The sequence below is a fragment of the Helobdella robusta genome, assembly GCF_000326865.2.
Source record: "Helobdella robusta unplaced genomic scaffold HELROscaffold_12, whole genome shotgun sequence".
NCBI lineage: Eukaryota > Metazoa > Annelida > Clitellata > Rhynchobdellida > Glossiphoniidae > Helobdella > Helobdella robusta.
The window spans coordinates 3,651,631-3,668,411 of record NW_008703664.1 but is presented as its reverse complement, the minus strand read 5'-3'; the positions used below and the strand labels follow the sequence as shown (position 1 = coordinate 3,668,411).

The following is a 16,781-nucleotide window of genomic DNA, read 5'->3' as shown; positions in this document are numbered from 1 at the left end:
TACGGAATATAAAGTTAAACTGTTCATTATCAGGTCAGCCAACCACAGCAAACAATAAACAGTCACTAAAACTGAATAACTTTAAACATGAATGTCAAACAATCCACACGCTAAACGTGAAACCAACCAGCAAACACGCCACACAACCACTCCAATATATCAGTCCAGACCAGTAGCAAATTTAGACAACGTTGACCGGGGGCCAAAATTTTAAGTGTTGAAATTCTTGAAAAAAAAAACTTCGACTCCGGAAAATGATATTCATTTTTTTTAAATTAATTTTTTTCTGAAAACTATTTTTAAAATTGTGTTTTTTAGAGGATGAATATTTTTACTTATAAACAATCGTCATTATTGCTGAAAATAAATGCTAATAATCACTTTTTTTCAGTATGTTGTAAAACTTTAAGATAAAGTAATTATAGTAAGAAAAAAAGAAAAACAATTACATTTTCAGATTTTAAGTGTTTTTAAAGTAATTTTTATTTAGTAGTGATAATAAAGTAAAATTATGGTGCATAAGTTGACAATTTTTTCTGGAATTCGGAACCCGTAATCGTGGTCGTGAATCGGAAATTTTTCCCGGAGTCAAAATCCGGAGTCGGATTTTTTTGAGGACCGGAGTCGGAGTTGGATTCATCCAAACCGAATGAATTATAATTGATAAAATTGCCACAAATCTGAAAATAGGATCACTATAATTTTTTTAATTTTGCTCCGATTTCACGACAGGCATTTTTGGAATTAAATTTAAAAAAATCAGTTATTAAAAACAGAATTAAATTTTATAAAACTAATAATTTCTATGATGGTGACAAAAGCACTTGAAACGGATTGAACTCGATAAAATAAGTTTCGAGTATTAGCGCATTATAAACCATTTTGAAAGTAATGATGAATTAAGCTTTAGAATTCAGTTTCGCTCTAACACTACTGAAACATATCGAGACAATTGAAATTGCTTTTTGTAAAAAGATCTGCTAACTTATTTAAAATGATAGTAACATTTGATTCAATTTGACACCTTTTCAATTAAAGTACAATGTATGACTGTGGGAGCCATTCAAATAACATTGTTCTGTAAAATTTTTAAAAACTATCTGAGCATAATGTTATAACAACGTTATCAAATGAACTAAATTTTAAGTTATGAGGCTATATTTTAACACGAGGCTATTTATGACATTTTACGGTAAATGAAAATTTTTACAAATTTGTTGAAATAATAAGTCGATCATTTTTTTTATAAAAACAATTTTTTGCGAAAACAATTTTTATAAAAACAAATTCTATATAAAAAAATACATGACGTATTGAAAACAATTATAAAAACAATTTGTATGAAAACGTGACGTAGTGGGATCAATTTTAAAATCTTTACTATTAAAAATAAAAAATTTTGATCGTAAAACAAAAGTAAAATAGTTTGAAAATGAAAATATTTGAAATGTCATAACGATTTTTTTATGAAGGAAATGTTTGAAGAAGATTCTTCATTTATACCAAATCCTTCCAAAAACAATGGAGCAAGGTTCAACTTTTATATTCTTACGTTAATCATAACCAGAATTTTTTGCTATCATATACAATTTGATAAAATTTAGATTTGGTTCTTCAGTTGCAAACGCAGGTGATTTAAACTTGGATGGATTTCAAGGTTGTTTAAATTCAGTTAATCAAATTAGAAGTTGTTATTTTTATAATTGGTTTGAGTTTTTATTTGTAGCGTTAAAATTGAAATATATATTGCAGTTTTAGTAATATATTTACCCATGTTATTTTGTGACTATAATGAAAATCGGTTGAGCACATACTAATAATAATTTTTTATTGTTCATCACTATTGTTCAAGAAATATAATTTAAATCATTTTTGAAAATTGATCGGAATATAAATAAAAAGAAAAACAAAAATAAAAGATTTTTTCTAAGAATGAAATTCAAAATTTACAACAAAAATATATTTATAGGTTCAGTGCAAGTGAAAAAACCACTTACGAAAAAAACCTTTAAAAAAAAATCTTTAAAAAACCACTTACGAATTTTGCAAATATTTTCAGCCTCCCCAACAACGGGGTTCTGCGCCATTTTTGAATGCTATCTGATCATAGAATTGCCCCATTCTTATGTTCATTAAATTTCAAATTGAGACTACATAAGGCTTCATTTGAATATGAGCTTATCTACTGAAAGCAATGACCGATATCAAATTTCAATATGCCCTGGTTAATCCACTGTTTATATTTCTACAAAACAAACTCGTTTTTTTTCATTTATGACAATTAGAACTTAATAAAATAATCACTGTTATGAAATTTCCTTGCTAATGATCGAGCAATTGTTGATAATTATCACGATTACGCAACGCTAAATAAATGTGACAGCAGCGGTTGCCTGCATATCGAGATATCTTAATGACACTTGCAATGCATTAGCTTTTCAAGCATAAACCTTTTGCAATAGAATAACGTTAAACAGAGCCCTGCAGTATGTCAAATTTTAAGATAATTGCTTTCATTATTGCATTCCTTCATTCCAACCTTCTGAGCCATTGTTCCCTATTTTTTACAACTCCTATTTCCAAAATATAAGCGCCGGCTCAGAATTGACGTATTTATTGATGCTACCCCCACCATCATCACTGACACAGGAGAGGCAGCAATGAACTAAAATTTGTTACTAAGATATGTATATTATATACTTGCCATTGTAAAATGTAATACTGATTACAAAATTACAATTTCAAATGTGAAAATGTAACGATTTTTTTTATAGTTTTTCAAATAAAAAAATAAAATTTATAAAAACTATTAAAAATTTTTGTTACAAAAGATTTAGCAGTCGGTGCACCATACGATGGAATAGATGGCGGTGGTGCTGTTTATATCTTCATGGGATCGTACGCTGGACTCTTGCCCTATCCTTCACAGATCTTAAATAACAAATATCATAACGGGATGCTATCATACCCATTGAGAACATTCGGATTCTCCCTATCAGCCGGATATGACGTTGACAAAAATGGATATCCTGGTTGGAAAAATTTATTTCTTTTGAATTTGTATTATTCATTGATAAAATATATTTCAATTTTTATAAAAATACAAAGTGAAATTACTTGATTTAAGATTTATTTTTAAACTAAAAAAACATCTGTTTGACACATTCTCAATATTTTTTCAACTACAGTGGTTATTCAAACAACTGAAAACTTAACAACTGAAACTAAACAACGCTTATCATTATTTTCATACATCACGGTTAGGTGATAACAGTGTAGAATGCATTATGAAGAAAAAAAATCGTAAATAATTTCAATATTATTATTAATGAGAATAAAGAGTTTCTGTATTTTTTTTAATTTGAAGAAAATATTCGGCGAAGTTATTTGATAGTATTCTTGTTTCGTCATCAGCGAAATATTTGTAACCTGTAAGGAGTTTTTCACATCATCATCCAAACTTACGTCCTGGAACATTGCAGAAAATTTGGATGGAGCATATGTAGACGTGAAATGAACAAAAACTGAGCAATTGATTCATGTATTGCCGTAATAAAAATACATAATACGTCAGGGACAAATTGAATACAAAACTTTGTGCAAATTTCTGAAACAAATCTGGCTAATTGAAAAAGAGCAAATTATGGTGAGTTAGCTTTGGCTGAGAAGAAGAGGTAGAAGGTTTCAAAGTCGTTGCCGTTTATGTTCTCAAAATTTTAACGCATGGGTTCGAGTTGGTTATGCTTGAAATATTTAAATACATTGGAAGTCAGAAGTAGATGTTTTGTGATGTCATAAACACTTCATGAGTAATCAATTTAAGATAAAATTAAATGAAAAATTCAAAATAAGTTATGAACCAAATAATATTGTGTGCTATGTGTTCCTTGTGCATCATTAACCATATTACCGATATTTTCTGCAGCATCGTTAACCATTTTACTGATATTTTCAATACTTTAATATTGCAAAGGTATAAATATTAGGAGCGAGTGTTTCAACGTTTTATTTTTTAATAGCGCAGCTAGGTCACCCATGATACTTATGTCAAGAAAATTTAAACACAGTTTAGTTGTAAAATTTAAATATAAATGTAATTAATGAAATGTCCACAATTATAGAAACTTGTAATATGTTATTTCAAATAAGCCAATGTTAAAACGACAGACTGCGATCACGCAATATAACATAGGTCTAACTTGCAAATCTTGTTGTATAGGGGAGTTTAAAAATTATACATTTTCCAAAAAAAGTAAGTTTATAGAAATAATAAAGGTGACTCAAATATGATCATTTAATCCAAGTATTTAACGACAAATATGCGTAGTTTATTCAGAACAAAACTTGATAAAATATTTTATTATTGTTGACAGATTTGATGGTAGGAAGTTACCAGACTGAAACAGTTACTCTTATAAGGTGCATTATTGATTGATTGACTGATTGATTGATTAATTGAACATTTACATTATTATTACTCTAGGTCTAGACCCGTTGTATATGTCGACATTGAAATGAAAGCAAACTTAACAATAATTGATCTGGATACACTCTCCTGCATAAGCATGGAAGGAAACGCATCAAACTGGTTTGATGCCATATTTAGTTTTGTATTATAAACCTATACTTAGAATAAACATCTAAAATTAATATTGAAAAATCAAAATTAAAACAATTTGAAGAGGAAGTCTCCAAAAAATACATTAAAACTTTCAGTAGCTTTCTTCGATTTATACGACCGCATTTTAACACGAGGATGTCTTAGTATTAGTTGACTAGTTTAAAAAATAAATAAATATGCTAACTCTCAACTTGAAAAGATGTCATTTATTTCCCAATTTGCACCTGTAAATAATAAGGCAGTATTTTTTATGAGAACAAGTATTATTATATGACCATTTATATAGCGCCCTTTCTCAAACCAGAGATCGCAGAATTTTTCAATACAATCATCTGAATTATTACGAGCAGTTCGACACATGCAAAAAACTCAACCAGTAAAAAATAACCTCACAGAAACGTTTACAATACGTTATAAATTGAGGTTAAAAAAAGAGATGCAGTCAGTTGGCGGGTCATATATGTATGGGTGGTAGCGTTATTTTAAATATTATTATTTAATTTTTATTTTAAATTTTTTATTTTTGTGATTGAGTGAATGATTTAATTTAATTAGTCTGCTTAATTGTTCAAAGATATAACTTCTGCCTAACTGGTGTTACTTTAAATTGGCTGCTGACATTGTTGTCGTACAGGTCGCGAATGTCTTTTGATGTTCTAGTTGTGACTTGTGTCAAACGTAAAGAGATTCGCCGCAGTGTATTTGAGGAAAACTGACTCCAAGCCCTTTCTTACACTACTTACATTGAGCTTCATTAGTGAAAAATAACTAACATAATTTAAAATAATAAAATTCATAAAAAATTAAATATAAATGAAATAATCTGCCATAATATTTAAGATTAATTAATAATCTAACAAAATTTAAAAAGAAGTTGAGAACATTTAAAAATTTTTTAAGTTAAATGTATATTAATGTTTTATTTTTAATTTTATTCATTTTTTAAGTTTAAATGTATCAATGTTTTATTTCTAAGTTTATTCATGAAAATTTAAGAAAATTGAAGTATTTAAAAGACATTTATTTTACTCATTTATGTTATTGTGTTATTTTTTGGGTTATTTACTATGTTATTTCTTGTTTTATGGGAGTCAACCCTAGATAAGCATTTATTGCTAGGCTGACTAACGGGTTCGATATTAACTAAATGCAACGACAGATATATTATTAATCCTCCTTTATTAAAACCTAACTAAATAATTAATCGAATAAATCAAATTAACGAAAATGCAACGATACAATAACCAACTTTACTAATGTCGACTCCGGCACAAGAGCCACAGAAGAGAAAGAGGCTTAACTCATTTGCGCAGGCTATTTATAGACTTGCACGATGCTCTCTCCTAGGTAACGCTTGTACTTTGGTCTAGTAGCCAACCCACGTGACCATACGGCGCTCTCCCCTAGGTAAGCACACGTGCTTTGTGCTAGTAACTAGCCCACGTGACCATGTAATGGAACAATTTCCTAACAGCTGACTCTTTCACTTTATTTTTTGTGAATAAATAGAATTTTTAAAAAATGTCAAATAAAAGTCAAAAATTTAGTTTAATTTTAGCGTGAGTAGATCATATTTTGGTGTTTTAAACAAGCTGCCAGTTTATTGATGTGTACAATTGAAAAATATTATTTTTTATTTGATTAGCTTTTTGGTTGAAACGTGTTTGTTCTTTAATGGATATGGTCTTCCCTCTGTTTTAAGTTAGTTATATAAGTTTATTTAAAATTAAATTTATAGCAAATTTAATTTTGTAAAAAAATTTAAATAATTTGTTTTTTGCTAATTTTTTCAAATCAACAGATTTCCATTTAACATGGAATTTAGACAGTTCCTCGACAACGGATAACAAAAGAATTGACTATTTAGAACGAAGAACGATCAACAATTCTTCAAGCTCTGATTATGAGAATATTGAATATGAAAATTATATTGTTAAGACAGGTACAAACTCGCCGTTAACTCTTCACATAAACGAAAGAAAATGTTTATCACTTCTATTGTTTCTAAAGGTTTTATACCCTTATGCACTTGTTAAATATTTATTTGAAAAAATGTATGCTAGATAATTTATATGTACATTTATGTGTCGGTGTTCGACTTAATATGAATATATGTAAATATCAGGGTAAGTGTGTATATATATAAATTAGGCAAGGTAACGAATATGCATTAGTCCACGAATTGCAGATATTGTATGTGACATGTAAGGGTTTTCTTGCTATAGAAACCTCATACAGCAACAGCAGCACCAGACGCCTTTACCAGTACAACTTTTGTTGGCAATTATCAATTTATGAAATCAACATAAAAATACAAAATAAAATTATATCTTTTATTTTGAAGGACAAAATCAGGGACAAACTGAATCCGATCAGCATATTTTTGGATTATAACTTAGCGGATTCCCAACTTCAAAAAAATGGAACATACCCCGATGCTATCTTAAATATTTTCGCTCCTTCTGTTTATATCTTGGTGCCTATACAAAATAACTGTGGAGCTGATATGATCTGCATTCCAGATTTGAAGTTGAATGTTTCAAGGTCAGACGTTAAAAATTTTACAAAGTTATTTATTTTATTATTTGGCGAGTTATATACTCCGGCTAATTGACAATTCATAACAACATTACAATTGGATAGGATGGATATTACTAATTTGTGAATAATCTTAAAATTTTGATATGTAACGAACACTCATTCAAAACAAACTTATTAAGTCATACCGAATAAAATTGTTTTTTTATGAATGTTTAATCTTTAATTAATGCAACGAGTTTTGCATGTAAAAACTGAAAACCATGGCATATGATGGGAAGGAAACTGGCTCTGCATCGAAGAACATTGAAATTTATAAGCATTCAATCCTATTGCGAATTTGACGATTAAATCTAACAAACATTCTATTCTTAAATATACAATCACCAAAAAGCATTTTTCGCTACTAGCAAACAAACTATTGAAACATCGTAACAGCATTTCCGACCATTTCATTCTCGGGTCTTTAGAAGAATTGGAAATTGTTATCAATATCTTTAACGACGGTGAAGATGCTCACGAATCAGTTCTCTTCCTTGAATTGCCCCCTGGAGCCTCTTACGTCAACATAAAGCACATTAATGAGGTTTTCTCAGTTTTATTAACCATTAAATGGTCATTAAATTAAATCATATCAAATTTTAATTATCCAAGAAATCTCTTGATGTGTCATGTTGTTTGGTTTCCAATAATAACATTCAGCTAATTACATGCGATGTGGGTAATCCACTTCTCCAAAATGACTCGGTCAGTTATTCAACGAACCAAACTTCATAAAAACTTTTTTCAAATTATAATGGAATACGCGCACTAAAAAACATAACTTAATATTTCTTTGAATACAGGTTTCTTTCGTTGTGCGGATATCAAGTTATAACGTAAATTTTCAAACACGGGAATTAATCTTCAAACTTTTTGTAAACAGGTTGCAATAGTTCAAGTGTAATAATTTCTTAATTTCAGTTGTTTTAAAAAATTATTGTTACAATTTTAGATTAAACTAGGGTAAAAATAAACGTTGCATTTTTGCAGTTCAAACAACGAGATGCCAACTCCAAGTTTTAGCAACGAATATGAACTTTTAATTAAAGCAAAATCTGTCATTGACGTGGAGATTCGCGGGTTTATTATTTTTAAAATAATTTTTATTACATTGTATTTTGCAGTATCTTACCATTTTGAACAATATTAAGTTTCGGTGAAACAATTATTTTTTGATGCTTGATATTTTTCGCATCTGATTTTTATTAATTCTCTTTATTCATTGCATTTAATCATTCAACAGATATTAAAGCACAAACATCCATATAAACTTTCAATCAATCAACCGATCAATTAGTTTATAAGGCGCTCTCCTCAATGAATTTTGCAAACAGATTGGTCTTGAGATCCGCTCTGAACTTCGTAAATGATGGAGAAGTAGTCAGTGAAGAAGATAGAGAGTTCCAGAGAAAAGGGCCAGAAAAAGCAAATGCAGATTTAGCAAAAGAGTGTTTAACATGAGTTAAGAAGTGAGAACAAGAAGACGATCGTAAACCGGTTTAGGTTCAATTAATAGATCTGATAAGTACTCAGGAAATAATTTAGATTGAGACTTATACATAAATGCGCAAATTTTAAAAATTATTCTATTTTTTATAATTCTTTTTTATATATATTTTTTTATATTCCATAACTTTGTATACTTTTATTAATCATCACAAAAAAAAATAAATAAATAGAATGATTTGAATATTGGGATTAATTGCACTTGCTTTGATTATAATATTTTTAATTTTTATAAAATTATTTCCAAAAAACTTATTGAATTATTTAAAACTCGTTCTATCCATGCTTAGTCGTAAAAAGACGAGCTTTGGACTTTGCAAATTTGAACGTAATTAATATTAAGTATTTTTCGGTAAATGATTTTTCAAACGTAACGTTTAATTGAGATTTTTAAATGTTCATTGTCAACAACCTAACCTACCTATAGAGTTTCCCTCCCGCAACAAATTTTTTGCAATGATACGAGAATGACATCAGAAATTGACAAGGAAAGCTTTGAGGGATCGTTGGTTACTCATCTCTATGAGGTTATATTTATCGAAATTTTTAATAATTTATTCCTATATCAAAAGTGTCGGTGTCAGTTGGTTGGAGTCGGAAATTTTTGCCGTTATCGAAATTTTTTAAATGGGAAACTAGGAGTCGGATTTTTGTATCCAATTCTGACTCCAGAAAATGTTATCTATTAAAAAAATATTTATTTATTTGTAGATTTATTTTAAAGGTTGTGTTTTTAGAGGATAAATATTTGTACCAATAAACATTCATCTTTAATAATGAAAATAAATGCTAATAATGTTAATAAAATCACATAGTTTTGTTTCGGTATGTTGTAAAACATAGATATAAAGTAATTTTACCGAAAAACCAATTAGATTGACTGATTTAAAGTATTTTTTAAAGTATATTATATTCAGTAGTGAAATATGATGCAAACGTTGAAAAAATTTTCTGGGTTTCAGAACCCGGGTCGGAAGTCGGAGTCGAAAATTTTTACCCGGAGTCGGATTATTTTGACGGGTCGGATCTGATATTTTTTATCCGACTCCGACACACTGCTTATATCTAGTCAGGAGCAAACTTTTTTGTAGAGGGTCAGTGAAGCAAAATTTATTAGGGTTTTTAGAGGGTGATTTTTGAAAAGTGGCAGAAAATTGGTGGTGACACATGTATCCACCCCCAAAAAGGTCTTTTCTACTGTAAACGCGTAAGGACAAATGTCGTTCAAAGACCGTTTTAAGGCGATTTTTGGGGTTTATTAGGCAACGCTAACAATCCAAGTGGCGTTAAAATGATTTTGAAATCCTAAATTTTGGTTGGGTAAATTTCTGTGATTGTCATCTTCAGAGCTTTAAATAAGTTGAAAATTTTAAATATAAATTAAAGATTTGAATGAAAACTAAATTGGACAATAAATTAAATGTAAAAGGAGAACACATAATCTTAATGTTAAATTATATAAGAAGTAAAATTTGAAACTATGTTAGAACAGTTTTATCAAATATGGAACTAAACTTGATTGTATTAATAATGGTAAATACATGTCACAATTTTCCCACTTCTGTTACAAACTAACAATTTTGCAGATAATAAACTTAGGACCAGGTCATATAGACAAACTGTTTGTATCCGTTAACTGGTCAGGAGAGAGCAGCAAAGTAATGTTCCTTTTTTTAAATGATTCTTCTGTTCTACCAGGGAAAGTTTTCTGCAAGGTACTTGTCATTCACATGTTTTAATATTTTTAATATATGCTACATTTATATGACCAAAGTAAGTGTTTGGGTGAGCGTGTGGTTTGTACAGTTTCTTTCAGCTCCCTCCAAAAATTATTAGACAAGTCCGCCATCTGTGATATAATTCTTGTTTTAGGTTGTTTATAAAATTAAACTAACTCACAGTCAGCCAACCATTTGAAAGAGAAAATAAGCCGCATCAAAAACGCAAAGATACTAGAAATGTTATCATTATGATAATAAAATATTTATATAGCGCCAATTAAATAAAATTTTAAAGCTGCTATAACAAAAACAAATATAAATAAAAGCAATAGTCAATTTAACGGATTTTGACGTTATTGACTTTTTATTAACTTTGCATTTTTTCTTAGAACATACTTAAATTTTCAGTGTTTTGACGTTTCATTAAACAAATGTACTTTTGTCGTAAATTAATTGCTCATGATATTGTTTTTGCAATGATGCTGGGACTGATTTATAGAAATTTTAAATACCTTCGAGAGGTTGCAGAAACTGAATCTTTCTTCCGTGAGGTTTAAACGATTTCGTGGAGACTTGTATGCAGCAATTTTTAAATTGCATATAGTTGTCGGATTGAAAATCCTAACGACTAAAAACTAACAATCATCAAAATGGTTCGGTGTTCTCAAACATTAGCGCAACCGCAACATAGTTCATGAATAAAGAGTAGTGGCTTTAATCCTAGAAATAAGCATACAAGTTTTGTTAAATATAAAATACTTTCATGAAAAAATATATTCCTATATTTTATTCAATTGAAAATTGTTGTAGAAATCGTGTAAATGTTTTTTCTCTGAAATCGACACTCCATTTTCCACAGATATGCGATGGTGCTAGAGAGAAATGTGAAATAATTTGCGTCATCCATAATCTTACGAATAAGGAAAGCGTACTGATAAGAATTGAAGCAAAGATCTACATCAATCTGAATGAACAAGTTTAGATTTTTTTAAATGTTAAATATTAATTTAAGTATTCAACAAATATACGAATAGGTTACTAGATATATCTTTTCTTAAAATCTTAAATTTAATATTTCACTTGCTGACAAATAATTCATATAACTTAAATATTTTATATAATAGGATTATTTTGATCAGTATAGTGCATTCTCTTCAGAGGCTAGAGTTCTTAAACTTCAAGTACCATACAATGTCACACCAGTATTCAAGAGCAAGCTCTTCAAAGTATGGTCGCATGTTTAATTTCAACTTTAACAACTTCTATATTACCCGATTCAGAAATATTAATGAAAATAGTTATTTAACAATAGATAACCTATGAAACAATGAAAATATAATAATGATAGATGATGTTGAGATTAACGCAATGTTTTAAATGAGTTGGTGCCGTTAAAGAAAAAAATCAGAATTAAATTATATTTGCATTGACAATAGTAAATTTATTCATTTAATTATTTCCATTCATCTACAATATTAGTCTATTAATTAATAAAAAAGTATAAAAATTATTTTTAAATAAATTTTATTTGTCACCTCAATAAATTTAAGATAACCACAAAAGTTTTCATGCCAATAACCTCGTACATAAGAAGAGAATTTTGGAAATTTGTAATAGGAATCCTCGTCGGATGTTCACTGCTGACAATTGCGATGCTCATTTTATATGAGGTTTCATTCATTCGTTCTACTCAATTTTTTTTATTCTCAAACTTGGAAAATTTTTTTAGAAAGGATTTTTTAAAAGAAAAAAAATCGACGACGAAGATTATGAAGATATTCGGCCCCACAAGACATACAAGGTAGTCAGAGAGCCTAAGCGATCCGACGATTTAAGATATTAATGATTAATATTTTTGAAATTTGTCTAAATCATTTCCAACTCTCGTATGAAATTTTATTTTTAATGTTTAAAATTTTAAAATATTTGTACTAAATTATTTTCCTGATCCTATTGAAACATTGTATGTAATGTGTTTTTGTATTTTAACTGTCAACATTTTTATAAACATTTGAGTTTAAAGAACGAGTTCTCAGTTTTTCAACAAATTTGAAAATGAGCTGAAAATTTTTTAAACTTCATTCATGAGGATCCTGAGATATGCTCTTAGGAAATTATTAATTATACAACAATACGCTACACGAATATGGCACATGCTACAACCCTACAACAGATTATTTACTATTATCAAACGTACCTACTTCAACTTAAAAACTAACAGGAAATTAAAACGGCTGATGTCGATTACTATTAAATACATCAGCTTGGTAAAAAAGCAAATATAAATACGCTGCCAAAGAGAATATTGAAATATCGTGAAAACATTGTTATTAAATATCATGTGTCATGTTGATTTTTCTCGAGAACGATGAAAATAATCTTAACTGAGATATTTATGATTATACCGTTATTATACCCTACGAGATGTATGGTAATGTTTTATGTGGATCCACATACTGTACTCTAGTTAATAAGATAATAATAGCTTGAATAAGGTACTTAAGAGTATGCTGCGAGATTGGGCGTTTAGAAGACGCCGAAACTCTATAACGGCAATATTACATTCTAAATATTGAGCAACTAAATATTTACTTATCATTAGGTGCAATATATCCAATTTATCATGAAAAAACTATCAAAAAATAAAATTTTTCATAACGCTTTCGACTAACACCAGCCAAATAGGAACAATTAGCGCAATAAGATGCAGAACCGAAATTGGACAGTAAGAAGAATTCAGCCTTGGAATTCAATGCGATTATATAAGAAAATTTTATAAATTACATGTATTTATAAAACGATAAAAGACAAATTTTTTAATATTTAACATTTTTTATTAAACTTGGATTTTTTTATTCTGTTAGACACAGAGAATGTAACAACATGCAAAGTATGAAACGATGAAGATATAATTATGAATATAATTAGGATAAGATGCATTTAGTTGGAGTAAAATCAAATAATATAATATAGAAAATAAATAAATTTATAAAGGTTATATTTTTATAAATTTTGTTAGGTTGGAAATGTTTAATAATATTTAATAATTCTGTTTGGTTAGAAATATAATGTATAGTTTGGTTATTTTAGTATTTAAAGGAACGATAAAAGATAAATTATTTATATCTAACTTTTTTTTCTCATATTTTGAATGAATTTATAAAGTTCATGTATTAAATAATTTTGTTTGGTTAAAAATTTATTGTTTAATTATATTAGGTTAAAATTTATATTTGTTAAAAGCTTTTATTTGAAGAAGGATGACATTAAGTAATTTTTTTGCATTCTTAGTGTAGATTATCATATCATGATAAGCATTATTGTTTTCTATATATCTTTCTTGTTATTGGTAAGGTTAAATAAACTTGTTTGGTCTCCAGACAAAATTTATTTTATAAAATTTTTTTGGGTGAATAAGATATTTTTTGAATTTGAATAGGTAGTGGTTTATTTTATTTTAAAAACTAATTTGATTTTGGACAAACTTGGTTTTTCGTTTTTCATTTATGATGCCCAAATTAGATAAGGAGGTCTGTCCATACTTTTTGTATCTTTATCTCCTGTGTTTGTTGCCAAATAAAAGTTAGAAATAAAAAAAAAATATAAAACTTTGAACATCGTTTAAGATTGAAGAAATTAAGGAAATTTGTTCTACAATCCCTCATAATTTCGTGCAGATAACCAAAGTGCGTGCATAAAATAAGAGCTGTGCAACAAAGTGAACTTTGAGTCGGGAGTTGCATGAAACGTTGTAACTCAGTTTAAATGTTTTTAAAATTTGTATTCAAAATTAAAAAAAGAATTTCTTTAGCTAAGAAAAAACAATGGGTTAGCTTAAAATTTTGTTTTGACATTAGCTACCACTATTACAAAATGATAAAAGTATAAAAAAGAATTAAATGCAAACTTTTAAAATTGACTGAACAATTTTGTGGAAAACGTTTTCATTGTTCTCTCTGAATCTAAAAATTTAAAATTAACCAAATTATTTTGAAACATTTCTTGAGATGAAAACTTTCATGAAAACAAATTTATTACAATGATTCGTAGAAACTTAATAAAAATTCAAAACATTACGCAACTCAATATCATTCAAACACAATGCAACACCTGTTAGAAAAACACAAAAAACGCAATCATTTGAAATGCAAACTGAAAAGTAAAAGTTACACCAACCCGACGAAACAAACAATTCAGTGTTACCACTGTGAAGAGGAGGCTGTAGGGATCAAACATTCATTTATTAACTATCTTATGTATTTATTATTAAAGATTATTGCAATTTTCAATGTTATCTAATCTATGTTAATTTTTATGTCTTTGCTTCTCTCTCGATTTCAGCCCTTTTCCTGATAGGTTGTAAACGAAACGGTTCGAGATTCACGTGGGAATAGAGATAATTTTTTATTACGCCTGAATTGTGTTTGTTTTATTTATTTTAACTCACAACAAGGTGTCTTGTTAGTAGCATAAGTTCGTACTAATAAGGCCATGTACCACTGCTGCTGGAATGCGAGTTACTGCTCCATCAAGTGCCAGCAGGATCACTGGCAAACTGAGCACAAGAGGATGTGCAAGACGCAAGAGAAACTAATGCTGCAGAGAAGGATGCTGGCAGTGATGATTGTAAGGATGGGTGGATGATGCTGTATATATTCTGTCAATGACCACTATTATGATATCAAGTATTGGTAATGAAATTGCAAATGATCAGTCTTGCGTTAAAAGGCATTAATGCTGACATAATTAATAATAGCGATGTAAGTGATACTGATGTGTGCATGCGTGCGTGTTCGCATTATGTATTTTTCATGAAACGTTATTTTACAAAAAGTTTCATATTTTTGATAAATTTTTATAACGGTCAATGACAAAATCCGCGAGCAATCAAAAAAATTAATTGATCAACATCATGTAAAAATATCTACAGTCAGTATATTTTTATACTAAAACAATTTTGTAACAATAATTTTAGCAATTGCACTATTTTTTCATAAACATTTCTTCAAAATACTGCCAATTTTTTTTAAAATTAACAAAACATTAGAATATTTCAAAACTTGTGATGTAAGCATGTGATTTAACAGAACACACATTGCAAGGGGTGAGAGAAGCAAGCTTCTTTTTGTTATGCGAAATTATTCTAACGATAAGTTTGCTAAGCCTTTGACGTGTATACTATAGTTTTCAGTCATTTTTGAAACCATTTGGGACAACCTCCAACTTAACCTATGTGATAAATTAAAAATTTTTTTTAAATATTTTATAGTTAAACTTAAAAAACAGAGAATTAATTCACTCCTGAGTATAGAACTTGTAGGTCCGTGGTTCTTTACATGTTTCGTATAACACATTTCAAACAGATGGGAACCATCAGCGTACCAAAATATATTGAAAATAATGAGGCGTGAACAGATGTTTTTATACTTCCAACTATAAACCACTTACACAGCAATATCTAGAAATAAAAAAAAGAAACATAAAAAAAGTGTAGCGTAGCAACAGAATTGCTATAGAAATTTCGGAAAAACCCGTCAATTCACAAATCGTCGAATCTCTACACACAGATAGAAACGCATCAAATAATTAATATGCTACAACGTGCAATTGGAGTCCTTCCCACCAATGAATGTTAAATTAGAACACCGATGAATAATAATGACTACATGACTTGAAAATGCCAAACCACACAAATACTACCAATACACAGAACAAAGAAAATAGAACATGTGCAAGTGCATAGAAAAATATGTCCATACTTAAACAACATATCTATCCAACTAATGATGACATAAAGTGGTTGAACATCGCAGAAAGAGCGCTTGAAAAATTATTTGATTGGTTGAAGCGTGTCAAAAAAAGTTTTTCTGTTCAAATCATGCATAGAATAAACAAAAATTTTGTTGGTTTGAATACAACAAACAGAATATTTAATAAACCACAGTTACAAAGATTGAAGTGTTCATGCTGAAAGTAATCTTATTTTTGACAATAAATTGAATATCTGACTGTACCAACCCTCTCTCTCTCTCTCTCTCTCTCTCTCTATATATATATATATATATATATATATATATATATATATGTATATATATATATATATATATATGTAAATGTTGGTAATAGACCATAATTTTTACAATATTCTATAAATTCTACCGAATGTTTGGCGTTAATATGTTTGTAGTTCGTTTTTTCGATTTTTCTCACTAAAGTTTTTTGGTGAACGTTTAGTTTATTAAAATTCAAAATAAACTTATTTTTCGAATTTATGCTGCAAATAAGGCCATATTTCGATTCCGAATGAATCATCATCAGTGCTCCTTGCTGTATATATAGGGAAATATTGACTT

At 28.6% G+C, this 16,781-nt stretch overlaps 2 protein-coding genes across 2 annotated transcripts; both read left to right on the top strand.

The window, feature by feature from the left end:
- Window positions 1-2,172: 2,172 nt before the first annotated feature.
- HELRODRAFT_168031 (hypothetical protein) lies at window positions 2,173-4,619 on the top strand (the record flags this gene model as incomplete). The annotated part of the gene is made up of 7 exons (XM_009013728.1): window positions 2,173-2,224; window positions 2,832-3,032; window positions 3,189-3,259; window positions 3,575-3,646; window positions 4,168-4,252; window positions 4,374-4,419; window positions 4,484-4,619. 7 exons carry the CDS (start codon window positions 2,173-2,175, stop codon window positions 4,617-4,619), a joined length of 663 nt encoding a protein of 220 aa, XP_009011976.1.
- Window positions 4,620-5,877: 1,258 nt separating this feature from the next.
- On the top strand, window positions 5,878-12,682 carry HELRODRAFT_168030 (hypothetical protein; the record flags this gene model as incomplete). The annotated part of the gene is made up of 14 exons (XM_009013727.1): window positions 5,878-5,968; window positions 6,423-6,631; window positions 6,966-7,165; window positions 7,598-7,745; window positions 7,814-7,906; window positions 8,005-8,084; window positions 8,192-8,281; window positions 9,135-9,234; window positions 10,294-10,422; window positions 11,288-11,404; window positions 11,553-11,654; window positions 11,979-12,098; window positions 12,158-12,229; window positions 12,650-12,682. 14 exons carry the CDS (start codon window positions 5,878-5,880, stop codon window positions 12,680-12,682), a joined length of 1,584 nt encoding a protein of 527 aa, XP_009011975.1.
- Window positions 12,683-16,781: the final 4,099 nt, after the last annotated feature.